The 14,429-nt window shown below is 39.2% G+C and overlaps 1 protein-coding gene across 6 annotated transcripts in view; it reads left to right on the forward strand.

The window, feature by feature from the left end:
* LOC121858239 (PAN2-PAN3 deadenylation complex catalytic subunit PAN2-like) overlaps positions 1-14,429 on the forward strand; it is a 66,456-nt gene that overhangs the window by 8,483 nt on the left and 43,544 nt on the right. For 5 of the 6 annotated variants that reach the window (XM_042354539.1, XM_042354534.1, XM_042354536.1 and 2 more), the window contains 3 exons: positions 7,687-7,934; positions 9,810-9,979; positions 13,599-13,728. In XM_042354539.1, the coding sequence (XP_042210473.1) occupies positions 7,687-7,934; positions 9,810-9,979; positions 13,599-13,728 (548 nt within the window). Of the gene's footprint in view, positions 1-1,147; positions 1,388-7,686; positions 7,935-9,809; positions 9,980-13,598; positions 13,729-14,429 lie in introns of those variants that run through there. The other variant, XM_042354538.1, reaches the window with a different exon arrangement.

A 14,429-nucleotide genomic window follows, 5' to 3' on the forward strand; every position in this document is an offset into this window, starting at 1 on the left:
TTCATTAATGGTTTGCCAGAGAGCATGCTTTTGGTTGAATCATTGTACATTTCTCCTTTTTTATTTATTTTCAGTAGTTCCTATTTTTATGTGTGGACTGTATAATATGCACATGGTTCACTTGACAGAGACAAACTTGCTAAGCATGTCAGATATTTGCAAGCATCTTCCAATGTAGCTATCTGTGAGAATTTGGGGTCTCCCCCATTTTCCTGATCTAGCTTGTCTTTGTTGGCAATAGTACTGCTAAGGTAGGTGGTCTGAGTTGGTGGTCATTAATATAGAATAGTATTGTTGGTTTAATGTAGGTAAGGATGTCCACATGGTGACAGATATATCACCTTAGTTTTTGGTAAGTTTGCTCAAGGCCAAAGACCACAGTACTCTATGAGAGAGCTGGTAAGTAGTTGTCCGCATTCCTTCTTGTGTCCTATTAAAGTGCATTCATCTGCATATTGAAGTTCACAACGACTGCATTATTGAGTGTTGTTTTAGCTTTAACTCTTTATAAGGCAGCTACACACTTAGGTACAGTATTCTATTCTGTCTAATGCTAGACATTTTTATTCAGCCGAGAGAGACCCCTGCCGCTAAAGGGTTAAAATGTCTGTTTGGAATTGTATTACAATTCCCCTCTGGGGTTCCTTGTTCATACGTGTTACTGCAGAAGAATTAAGCAGTACTGGAGCCAAGACACCCCCTTGATCACTCCATATGTAATGGGGAAGGTGTTTGAGACTCTGGTGTAAGTGCGTATAAAACTGGTTTTAACACCATGGAATTGCCTTAAGGTTTATGAGAATACTGTATTCAGGAGATACCCACTCATAGGCATTCCCAAGGTCAGGTCACCTTTCAGAATCGACATGTTCATGCCAGATATTTCCTGTGCATCTGTCTGAAGGCAAAGATCGTGTCAGTGGTGTTATGTTCTGCCCTGAAGCCACATTAGCTTTCAGAGAGTATGCTATTGGCTGTGGTGGTACTGTAAAGGTAATGATTTTGTTCAAGATCATTGTCTTACTGTTTTTCTTTGGTGCTGGGGGGGAGGGGGGGGTAGCATGGGAGGGGATGTCCTCTCTTTTGTGGGGAAGCTGGCCATTTACACAAACCTTGAGTTTTATCTATTAACATTTAAATGGTTTTTACAAAAGTTGTATGTTATTTATTACAGTACTTATGTTTTTTACCTTGCCAGGGATATAATTACCGCAGTCAATCATCTTCCACTAGGCATTTCTCAGCTGTTGACAGGAGTGATATTCCAAAACAGGTGCCCCTCATTTTCCGAATGGGTTAGGTTCCTTGGATGGCGAATAACAGAAAAAATTGGAAAAAGGGGTTTGGTTCCCGAACAAGAAGAAAACCCCAAACAACTAAAATCTATGTAACTACTGTAACTAAGTTAGTACTGTACCTAAGTAGTAAGTACTGTAATTTAGTACTGTACTGTATCTACTGTATTTTAGTACCTAACCATTGTAATTTAGTATCAAACCACTGTAATTTAGTACCTAGTCACTATTTTAGTACCTAACTACTTTACTGTAATTTAGTACCTAACTACTGTTGTGGTAATTGCTAAACTAAAAAAAGATATACTGTACTGTCCAGTTGGTATGTTACCTAATTGGAGGGCTGTCAGAGCTTACCACAAGGAATGGGCTAGTTTGAATTTATTTGAATTTTCAATTTGACCATCTTTCGCATAGTGAAAAAGAGGTGTAAGAATAAAAATTTGGGATAAGTAAAATTTTGGATGCTGAACATTTGGATAGAGGGGGATACCTGAACAGTATATGTGTTAGTCAGTTTATCCCACTTTTTATGTAAAAGAACAGTGAGGTTTAAAGGCCCATGGAGTTATTTCTCCATTCAAAATTGCTTTGAAAAAGCTATATGGTGCTCTTGTTATTGTTTCATTTACTGTTTCATTCCTTAACCCTTTCATTACGGATGGGACATGTGTCCCTAAACGCTTTCTGCAGTACATTACAGCTGAGACGGTTATGTCCCAGAGCATTTTTAAGTTGCACATGTTAGCTGGAAAGTACTGTACAGTAGAACGTCAATTTAAAGCAATTCAATTTAAGATTATTGATTTAAAGCGACACCCACCATTAAGGACAATGTTTTAATTTAAAGCGAATCTTTCCTCTTTTGCGTGAGTCAATCTGGCGCATCATATTTCAAATTTTGTGCCTAATGTTTCTCTGGGCATGTTACACTGTCGTAAAGGCAAAACTGTACTGTACATGTACTCAAAATAATGTACTAAATGATTACTAAAATTTTTGTCTTGTGCAAACTATAGCATGCTTATATTCAGATTAATCACTATCTTATAAGAATTCCAGAACTAAAATTTGTATGTCTAATGCGAGCTGTAGCATGTTTATATTCAAATTAATCACTATCTTATAAGAATTCCAGCAATGTTAATTATAGTCTCCCATGTCAGTTCAGTGACATTTTCTAAGAGAAAACTTAGTCACTCTTAAGGACAGATAAATAAATAAGCACTAGACCTTGGCATCAACTGTCAAGCATATCACCTCACTTCCCTTCCCCCCCCCCTCCCCCATCTTCCCAGCCAGTAAACAGACCATTTTGCATCCCTTAATTTTAGCTGTGTTGATTTATGAGTGTTTGTTTTAACATAATACTACAAAAAACAATATTTGTTTATTCTAGGAGAAGGGCTGGATTGCATCTGGGTAGACTCTCAGTCTTTTTAGTATTTGGTGTTTCAAGTACCAAACTAAATTATTCCATTGAAACAACACTTCGATTTAGTGCGAATTCGGTTTAAAGCGACCTATCTCGTGTTATATCGGTGTTCTACTGTATTACAACTTATCTAGTGTTTCCATCAGTTGAGTCCATAATTTATGCCGTGAAGAAACACTCGGTTACCATCACAATTGCGAAGAGGAAAGTTGGTGTATGATAACTGTGTTTTGATCGGCGGGCAGTAGAAAGAGATGCCACTGCCAACCCAGACTTTTACTTTGAATTTGTTGATTCAATAGAAAATGACAATTCTGTCTCGGATATAGGGGGGAGTGACTATGATGTTGTTGGAGAAGATGAACTGAACAATGACGAAACTCGGCCAACTACTGTCGGTGGGAGGGGAAGGTGACATTTTGGCCCTGTGAAGGAGAGCATTGGGGATTGATTGCCAGTGACTTCCAGCATGAAATTTTCGACTTTGATGGAAGTACAGGTAGTTGTGGATTACCTAATGATTGGTCTGCCATTAAAAATTCAGATGAACTTGATTATCTTTTGGAGTTTCTCGATAACAATCTATTGGTGACAAATTAATTTTAACCAATGATTAATGTTGTCAAAATTGAGGAATACAGTACAGTCTCTCCTTGACTTACGACAGAGTTACGTTCCGACAACCAGGTCGTAAGTCAAGCTGATAAAAATAATACGTATAAATTCTAAAATGTAATACAGTACAGTAAAAGTAATCTATAATGAAAAATGAATAAAGTGTTACTGTGCACTTACCTTTAATGTAGTCAGCTGAATGCACACACGGCCTCAATAATTTTTAATTAAGCATGGAGACTACTACATTAATTGGATGAAGCAGAAGAGACAGGTCTGGGTGGGTCATCAACTTCTCTTTCTTCAGACAGTCTAACAGACTTACTTGTTGAAGGTATTGGATTATCTTCAGGGAGTGAAGAGGCAGCAGTGGGGCATGAGGAGACAGCAGTGGGGGACTTCTTAAAAAAATATGTCCAATTTAGACTGCATAGTTTGCCTTTTCTTTTCACTATAAATCTCCCTGTAGCAAGCAAGTGCATCTTGGATTAGTCCGTCAACTTTGCAAATCACTCAACATTAGGATTCATTTCTTCAAATATTTGCATCCCCTTATTAATAGTAGCAAATGCCTCTGCCATTTGTTTCACTGAAAACTTTTTGGGGGGTTCAGGTTCTTCTTCTGCCAATTTCTGTGTCTCCAGTTCAATAAGATCTTCGTTACTTAGCTCTTCTGCTACACTTTCCACCAACTGCTCAACGTCTTCATTATTAATTTCTAACTCCAGCTGTTTACCCATCTGCACTATCTTGTTACTAATCTCAGAAACTGCATCATCTTCATTAAATCCTTTGAAACTGTTCACATATCTTTTCAGGACCTTCTTTCATATTCCATTCATGCACTGACCTCTACCCTCATCCCATGCTGCAAATATGTTCTTTGTACGTTGCAAAATGCTGTAGTCCTTCCAAAATTCTCTGAGAGTTTTCTCACGTTCAGTTGCAGCAATAGCCTGAGCGAAGGTTGCACGTAAATAATATGCTTTAAAAGCAGCAATAGCACTTTGATCCATGGGTTGGATGACAGTGGTAGTGTTAGGTGGAAGGCAGATTACCTTAACATCAAGGTGCAGGTCATCCAGGTGTGGTGGGTGTCCCGGAGCATTATCTAAAATTAAAAATTTTGAAGGCAACCCCTTGTTGCAGACAATACTCCTTGGCTCGTGGAATGAAACAACTTGGGAACCAATCCTCAAACATTGCTAGGGTCATCCATGCTTTCTTATTACTGTGATAAAACTGGCAATGTGTGCTTGCTGACATTTTTGAAAGCCCTTGGGTTCTCGGAATGATATATCATGAAGGGTTTTATCTTGAAACCAGCAACATTCCTCCCCAACAGAAGTGTGATTTGGTCCTTGAATGCCTTGAATCCCGGCATGGTTTTTGCCTCTTTGTGAATGTATGTCCATTCTAGCATGCGCTTCCAGAATAAACTAGTTTCAACCATATTAAATATTTGCTCAGGCAAATAATTTCCCCCACGATGAAACGATCTAGCTCCTCCTTAAAAGCTTCAACAGCACCCACATCAGCACTTGCTGTCTCTCCACTCACCTTTACACTGTGCAAATTGTAAAGTTTTTTAAACCTTTGGAACCACCCATGACTTGCTGTGAAGTTTAGAGTGCTCTCCTCTCCTTCCTGCTCTTTCAGGGTTTCGAAGAGGCTTCTTGCCTTAGCCTGTATGGTTAGAAGGCTTAACGGTATACGCTTTTGTAGCTGATCTTCCATCCGTGTCATGAGAAATTTCTCCATCTCATGAAGAGGACCTTGTCTTTTTTTTTATATTATTGTGCCCTTCATAGGTGCTGATCCTTTCACTGCCTCACAAATTCGTTCCTTGTCCTTCAAAATTGTTGATATCATCAAATCAGAGAAGCCAAGGTCACATGAAATTGTTGATACCATTTTTCCATTTTCATATTGCATTATTATTTTCATTTTCATCATAAAAGTAATTGACTGTCTCTTTTTCTTCTCAGCACCACGCGCACACTCACTTTTACGCTTGCCAACAATTTTAAAGGGAATTACAAACAAAAATTTTGTAAGTACACAACGCGATCAATAAGAACAACGACGGCCAAACACAAACCGAGCGGGATACGACGTGGATGCTGTACACCACGTGGCAGCAGCGCTTGCCAGCCAAAGTTGTCGTACGGCATCACTTTACAACTAAACGTCTATACTCGAAATTAATGTGGAAATTTTTAAACGACTGGCCGTCGTAAGCCCGTTTTGTCGTAAGTCGCAAATGTCGTATGTCAAGGAGAGGCCCTACTGTACACTTAAATAGGAAGAGAAAAAAATATTTTGATTTCTGTGTATGATACTAATAATATATCATAACAGAAAACACCATATACAGTCAACCCTCGCTTTACGCGGTCCCACATTCCGCGTTTCCACGTTTACGCAGTACCCTGCTGAAACCGGAATGCTCACATTCCGTGGTGCGTTTACCCCTTTACGCGGAGAGTGGCTGGCGAGCCGCGCCATTTTTGGATCCAAACCTCCCGCCATCTCTCCCGCCCTCTCCCGCCATCCGCAATGTTGTGTAAGCGGTGCGAGCAGGGTGCGCACAAGGTCGCCCAGTCATCAAAATATTACCGAGTTCTTCACCCGCCACCCACCACAGCCGGCCCAAGTCAGTGATAGTGATAATTATAGTGAGGATATGGACTTATATGGACTTTGAGGGGTTTGACAAAGAGGCCCTGCAAGCCTCTGTGGTGGATAGTGATACATTGAGTGATACAGGTGAGGCCAATAATCTGCCCTCTGCCTCGGAACCAACCCCCCATCCCCGTGTGCCCAGCCATCTTTTCTACTAATGTAAGTGTTAAAAAAGCTAATATTATTGATATTTCTCTTAATTATTAATTGTGTGTGCACACCATCATAAAATTAAGAAGTTATTTTTACTACAACGTAGGTATTGTGTCTGAAAAAGTGGAGTTTGGGGGTCGGCCCGGTCTCTATTTCAATTAATCCCATATGTTATGTTGTTCACTTTACGCGTTTCTCACGTTACGCGGGCCGCCGTGGGTTGAATTAACCGCGTAAAGTGAGGGTTCACTGTACAGTAATAGATCATTGGACATCTGATGAGGTGTTTGAGACAAAATTCATTAAAAAATTGATGGCGAGACAGGTTTTTGCAGTTTTTGCTTTTACTGTACGTATTTTGTTGATAATGCTCAAATGAACTTGAAAAACTATAATTTTTGCAGTTGAAACTGCCAATTCATAAAAAAATATTTTCATATATTCAAAATACTGTACAGCACTGAAATTTCCAATTTATAATTAATTGTTTTCATTTCATGTTCAAAGCAGTGCCATGTACAATTGCACATAGCAAAAAAAATTTGTAGCATGAGTTTTATATTCCTTATACAGTATGTACTTATATGTATGTATGTACTGTACTGTATTCATATATACAGTATTTTTTAAAGTGTATGAGATAAAGAGACTCGGCACGTTTGTGCAAGACAGAGAGCTGGGGAAGCAACCTAAACATCTGGCAGCAATGATTCACAACAATACAGACTTTATAACGTATTGCCAAGTGGCCACCCACTAGAGCTGGCCATGCAGAGGAAAGAAGGCATATGTATAACAAATAGCAAGTCTATGTGTATATATTTTTTGGTTCAGAGAAACCTCATCTTTCTAGTAAAATAAATAAGAATGATCATAAAAGGAACACAATTCGATTATAATGTATGAAAGGGAGTTGAGATACTTGTTGCATCTGGCATCTATGACTCTAGGCACTGCCTCCTGGCACCACCCAATTCCAGAATTTTCAAAAGGTGAAAGTATAAAAGCTTATGATAACAGTTTTACATATTTATGGGGTTCAGGGAAGCAAATTCTTTCAAAGGTCAAGAGAAAAATTATCAAGAAAGCAAATGAAACGTTTATAATTTCCTGTGTTTGTGGTGTTCAGTCAATCCTATGTCAGCCAGCCGTGACATCAATTACTATGCACTTGTTGTTAGGTGGGAAGTGTATTTAGTCCCTCTTTACCATGATTTTAGCTGATTTAGGACTTGGGAAGTTGTCTTCTTTAAAATGGCCATAAATAAAAAATTAATAAAAACACTTTAAATTATTCATAAAGTCGCCGTTTTGAGTAATTATTATTTTTCCATGCCGTAATGAATGGGTTAAAATATGTTGATTACGATTACTGTGTCAGTTTTGACATTTTATATTTTTCAATAAATTATATAATAATGGAAAAACTATATATATTGTACAGCATATAAACATACAGGTATTCTTTTATATTTCTTTGTTTTGTGATTTTTCCCCAAATAGGGCCTTACAGTGAGAACAGCACATTCCCAGAAGACAATTCTGCCTATGCAGAGATGTATCCTGGTGATGCTGGAGAGGCATACCAGTCTGGTGGAGAGTTTCCTCATGACACTCACCAAGCAGATTTTGGGAATAGTGGAGAGTACCAGGAGAGTCGTACAGTTTTAGTAGATGGAAGTGACCATTTTGGAGTTTCAGCTGTTAGCACTGACAGAAAAGAAGAATTAGTTTGGATGGGGAATTCAGGGGTAAGTGAATTTCTCTTTGTGCAAGTAAATGTAAAGTGAACATTGTTCATTGTGAACAAATGGTAAAATGGTAGTCAAGGATACACGGCTAAGAGATGAAACTAGTGATATCTCCATCAGCCAGAACAATTGGTGCAGAGCACTTCTGGGAATGAGAAATTTCCAGATAATGAGACGACTCAAAGCCGGATAAAATTCCCTCATCTCCGGAATTTTCCGGGTAATGGAGAAATGTTCGTGGAAGTTCCAGAATGAAAAATTATTTCATCTTTCAAAGCCGGAAAAAATCCCTCATCCCTGGAATTTTCTGGGAGCAGAAAAATATTCTCAGAAATTCCAGAAATTGCACATTACAGGGTACCAGAAAATTTTTCTTGGAATTTCTGGAAAATGCCCCTAATTTTCTTCTCTCAAGTCCGGAATAAAAATCCTCTATCCCGAGAATTTTCCGGGTACCAGGAAAATTTCTTGAAATTTCCATAAAATGTGCGCCTCGGTAACTCATTCCGAAAGCCAGAATTTTCCAGAAAACTCTGGCTTTGGGAACAATTTTCTGAGAAAATTTCAATTCTGGCTATCGAAGAGTTCCGGGTTTGAGGGATTCTGGCGAACAGAGATATTACTGTATTCCTCATTTTTCTCCACAAGACTTTTTCAAAGGAGTGAACACACAATTTGGAGTACTGTACTGTTCTGTACTGTACTGCTGCTTATACAAAAAGTTGGGTCTGTGATAGTGGACGGGGCTATGTCACGTCCTTCCATTACTCGGTTGGTGTCGCTGCTGTCCCTTTTCTCTGTCAATCATGTGCTGCCATCTGGGCCACCGTATGCAACCAGCCTGCTTTGATGTTTATGTTAGGTTGTAGCATGAAATATGCTGCTAACAAGGCTTTCCTGGTCTTTTTGGTTACCAGGTATGCCTGTAACATGATTATAAGAGTAAATTACATCTTGTTTTAGAGAAAATGGGTATGAAAATTCAGTTGAGAAACCAAGTGCCTGTCTGAGTGTTCCCGCTCAAACTGACCAATGACAGTGTGAGGGCCTTAAACTTAACCAATAGGGAGAGCCTGAGGCTTGTCATGAACATGTGGCATCCTATAGGCCGCCTTTGTTTAAGACCTTCTGTTTAGAGGTCGTTAAGTGTAGACATGTGTGTGGGTTGGCGAATCAAAATATGGAGAGACAGGCAGAGGCTTACAGATGAGACTGCGAGAGCACCGAGTGGACTTTAGAAACCCACAGGACAACCAATGCCTTCATCAATCATATAGACACTGGGACATTTGCCCAGATGTGAAGGTACCCAGGTTTTACACAAGGGCATAAACAAAAAGACCAGGAAATCCTTGGAAGCAGCATACATTAAGCTACAACCAAAATTAACACCAAAGCAGGCTGGGTGACCTGGTCGCACACCATGGCCCAGATGGCAGCACACGATTGGCGGAGAAAAGAAACAGCAGCAACACCAACTAACCAATGGAGGGACACGACATAGCTCCTCCCACTACTGTGGACTCGACTTTTTTATAAATAACAGTTCAGCACAATACTACAAATTGTGTGTTCATTCCTTTGAAAAAGTCTTGTGAAGAAACAACAGGAATAAAATTCCATCTCTTAGTCGGGTTTCCTTCACTACCATATTACCACCAGCTTGTTTTCTTTTTAAAGTTCATGAGGTAACAATTTTGCTTAATCATTCTTTTTCCAAAACCAAATTTTAATAGGATCACTAGTGAATAGAACTGTAGATTGCCATTTGAAATGCTGAAGCTTTTGTAAGATTATTTAATATTTTTGGCCCGTAGCTGTGTTTATATTTCAGTTAAAGACAATGGCCCTTTAAAACTGTTTTCCTCCTAACAGGGACATGTGACATCATACCTAAGTACCGAACTCATGAAGTACACATCTTTCCAAGTTCACGCTACTGAGGAAATTCGTGATCTACGATCTATTGACCCTGGAATCCTGGCACTAACTCCAACTTCCTTAAATCTCCGCACCAGACAAGGAATGCCTACCTTCACACACCAGTGAGTTGCATTTATTAAATATGTTAGAGGAGGAGGAGTAATATTTAGACAGCTAGTTTATTTTTCTTAGAGAAAGACTGGTATAGTACAGTACAGCTGCTCCCCGACTTACGACGGGGTTAGGGACCCAAATCCAGGTCGTAAGTCGAATTGGCTGTAAGTCGAAAATGCAAAAAATAATTCTTAGAAAATCTAAAATGAAATACAGTACAGTACAGTACAGTAAAAGTAATCAATAATGAGGAATGAATACAGTGTTACTGTGCACTTACCTTTAATGGAGTCCGCTGAATGCACACGGGGCCCCCATAATTTTTTAATTATACATGGAGACTACATTAACTGGATGAAGCAGAGGAGGTCACAGGGCTGGGTGGGTCATCAATGTTACTTTCTTCAGACAGGTTAACATACAGGGGAAACTTGCTTGTTGAAGGTATTGGATCATCTTTAGGAAGTGAAGAGGCAACACTGGTGGGGCGTGAGGAGACAGCACTGGGGTCTTCTTAAAATGTATGTCCAATTTAGACTGCACAGTTTGATTTTTCTTTTCATTGTAAATCTCCCTGTAGCAAGCAAGTGCATCTTGGATCATTCTGTCAACTTTTGCAAATGCTCAACATTTTGATCCATTCCATCAAACATTTGCATCCCCTTATTAATTGTAGCAAATGCCTCTGACATTTGTTTCACTGAAAATTTTTTGGGGGGTGCAGGTTCTTCTACATTTTGACTCGCTTCATCCTCTGCAATTTTCTGTGCTTCCAGTTCAATAAGATCCTCGTTACTTAGCTTTTCTGCTACACTTTCAACCAACTGCTCAGCATCTTCATTATCAATTTCTAACTCCAGCTGTTTACCCAACTCCACTATCTTGTTACTAATTGCAGAAATTACTTCATCTTCATTAAATCCTCTGAAACTGTTCACATATCTTTTCAGGACTTTCTTCCATATTCCATTCATGTACTGACCTGTAACCCCATCCCATGCTGCAGCTATGTTCTTTATACATTTCAAAATGTTGTAGTCCTTCCAAAACTCTCTGAGCGTTTTCTCACTTTCTGTAGCAGCAACAGCCTGAGCGAAGGTCGTACGTAAATAATTCGCTTTAAAAGCAGCAATAGCACCTTGATCCATGGGTTGGATGATAGAGGTAGTGTTAGGTGGAATGTAGACTACCTTAACATCAGGGTGCAGTTGTGGGGGGTGTCCCAGAGCATTATCCAAAATTAACAAAATCTTGAATGCAATCCCTTGTTGCAGACAATACTCCTTGGCTCGTGGAATGAAACAAATCAGGAACCAATCCTCAAACAGTACTAGGGTCATCCATGCTTTCTTGTTACTGCGATAAAACACTGGCAGTGTGTGCTTGCTGACATGTTTAAAAGCCCTTGGGTTCTCTGAATGATATATCATGAAGGGTTTTATCTTGAAACCAGCTACATCCCCCCCCCAACAGAAGTGTGATTTGGACCTTGAATGCCTTGAATCCCGGCATGGTTTTTGCCTCTTTGTGGATGTACGTCGTTCTGGCATGTGCTTCCATAATAAGCCAGTTTCATCCACATTAAATATTTGCTCAGGCAAATAATTTCCCTCCATGATGACACGATCTAGCTCCTCCTTAAAAGCTTCAACAGCACCCACATCAGCACTTGCTGCCTCTCCACTCACCTTTACACTCTGCAAACTGTAGCGGTTCTTAAACCTTTGGAACCACCCATGACTTGCTGTGAAGGTTTGGTCACACTCATCTCCTGCCTACTCCTTCAGTCTTTCGAAAAGGCTTCTTGCCTGAGCCTGTAGGGTTAGAAGGCTTAAGGGTACACTCTTTTGTATCTGATCCATATCACAAGTAATTTTTTCATCTTATGAATAGGACCTTGTCTTTTTTTCGTTATTATTGTTCCCTTTATAGGTGCTGCATTATTATCTTCATTTTCATCTCAAAAGTAATTGACTGTCTCCTTTTCTTCTGAGCACCACTAGCACTCTCACTTCTACGCTTGCCAGTCATTCTAAACTGAATTAGAAACGAAATTATTGTCAGTACACAGCGCGATCACTATCGACAACAACGACAGCCAAACACCAACTATGCTCTCTACGTCATGGGTGCTGTAGCCACGAGGCGACGCGACCCAGCCCACACGTCGCTCTCGTACGGGACGGAAACATTTTGGTCTAGAAAATACTCGCGTCATTTGAAAAAATTTTGGTACCAACTGCGGGTGGTCGTACCGATTGAGGCAGGTCGTAGGTCGAGTATGTCGTAAGTCGAGGAGTAGCTGTACTGTATATGAAATTACATGATGAATATTGTCTTTTGTTATAAACTGTGTTTTCATATCATATATGAACATCACTGCCCTTTGAGTGTTAATACAGCATGCCCTTCAAATTCGCCGGGGTTAGGTTCTCAAAATGGCCATGAATCGCCAAATTCGTGAATAACATATGCTTACCGTGGGGGGTGGGGGGTACATTTTTACTTGTGTACAAAGAAATGTATATTCTCTTTATGTGTTTGCCCTTAGGACAGTTATTTCTTATACCTGTATTGTATATATGTATGTGTGTGTGTGTGTGTGTAGACTCAACATTTTTAATACATTTCTTTCTGATTGTACTGTATATATGTACAGTATTGTACAGTAGACCCTTCCTATTCGCGGGTTTACGATTTGTGGTAATCAACTGGTGGCTTGGGTGGCTAACATGCAAGCCTTCTCCCGCAGCACAACGAGTCACCCCACGAGCCCACGACGTCTTGTCTCGCTCTGTTTGCCCTCACCCAGTACCCGTGATCTAGCATCCTGTGTTATACAGATGTACTCTCAAAATTTTGTGCTTCTTTGTAAAAATGGCCACGAAAAGACTGCCTAGTGTCAGTGCTAGTGATGATAGTGGAGTGAAACATAAAAGGCAAAAGTCAGTGATGACCCTGGCAAGAAAAATTTGAATTATTCGACAAATTAAAGGAAGTTGTTTGGTTGAACGAATCTGTGAGAAAAAAGTATCTGTGTCATTAGAGGAATGGTAAGATCTATAACAACAAAACATTATCCAAATAAAAGTGAGTAACCTGGGTTAGATAATAAGAACTTTTCAGGAATTTTTTATAGGCATTTAAAATGGGGTGAAAAGTTTATTTGGGTTAGTCAGAGATGTTTGAAAGGTGATGGATATAAAAGAAAGAATTTTCAGATATTAATGTAAGAATAGTTGTTAATCAAAGTGATATCTTGTTAGTAAGTAGAGGATGTTGGACATGAAATATCAGTTAAAATTCTTTTGATACTGTAATAGCTTCAATGTTTTGCACTTTTAATGAGTAGAAGGTTCAGGGTACTGTGTAGAAAGGACACTAAAGTTATCTGAAGGTTTATATACAATTTACTGTACTTTATTGTATACAGTAGTGTGAATGGATGAATAGGTTCAGGTAAATGATTGAGTAACAAACAGGCTTTACATCCATGGAGAACATGAATAAAGTAAAATAATATGAGATAAAGATTTTACACTTACACTTACATATGGCAAATTATTCTATGTTCAAGAATGTAGTATTACAGGTTAAACTAATATTGAAGCATGTTTCCCTGAACAGGTCGCCCCAGTTAGAGAACATGCAGTGTATGGTTCAGTTGGGAGGTAACTTCTCTAATCGCCTGCTATTAGGAGGACACCAGAGCTCCATGGTGGAGTATGATCTCGCACGTCAGGAACAGATCAGATGTGTGAGTAAACTTGAATTGATAAAAAAACTTCCTTACGGGGTGTTTGTGTCTTACGTTTCTTTAATTTAAAACCTGCTGTTCAGTCATCTTCAAACCTGTTGGAGACCTGCAGAAAACTCAAGAAATGTTCAATAGATATGTAGCATGACTTAATAATACCAGTTAGAAGGTTCAAGGAGTTTTTGATGTAGTACCAAATTTATTGCAGGGGAAGGGTCAGCAAGGATCCTTTCATTTCCCATAGACTTGTCATTCCCATCTTATTTATTATTGTACAGTAGACCCTCACCAACTGTGGATTTCCCATCTGAGGATTCCGGGTATCCTCGGTTTTTACTCTAAACCATTTCACCAACCACGGCATTGAATTTAGAGTATCTGCAGATTAGTGTAGTGTCTTTATCTCTTCCCGGTGTAATATATTCCTCTGTAAATGTGAGGAATGAATATGAATAATACTAATAAATGAAAGACAAAATACTGCATTGCCATCTGGCCATCGTTTCGAAAGAAAATGGGGGACAGGAGCATGCTCCCACTTCCTCTTCCCACGATCGTGGGCTAACTCCTGCAGACATAAGAATTCTTTATTCTGTTTGTTTTTGACCTTATGATAATCATTTCTTTTACTTTTTTTTTTGCACATTCTGTATGGACAATTGTGTGTGCATGTAACGATAAAAAAAATAATAAATAAATAA

This window comes from Homarus americanus, unplaced genomic scaffold (genome assembly GCF_018991925.1).
Source record: "Homarus americanus isolate GMGI-L3 unplaced genomic scaffold, GMGI_Hamer_2.0 scaffold57980, whole genome shotgun sequence".
Taxonomy (NCBI): Eukaryota; Metazoa; Arthropoda; class Malacostraca; order Decapoda; family Nephropidae; genus Homarus; species Homarus americanus.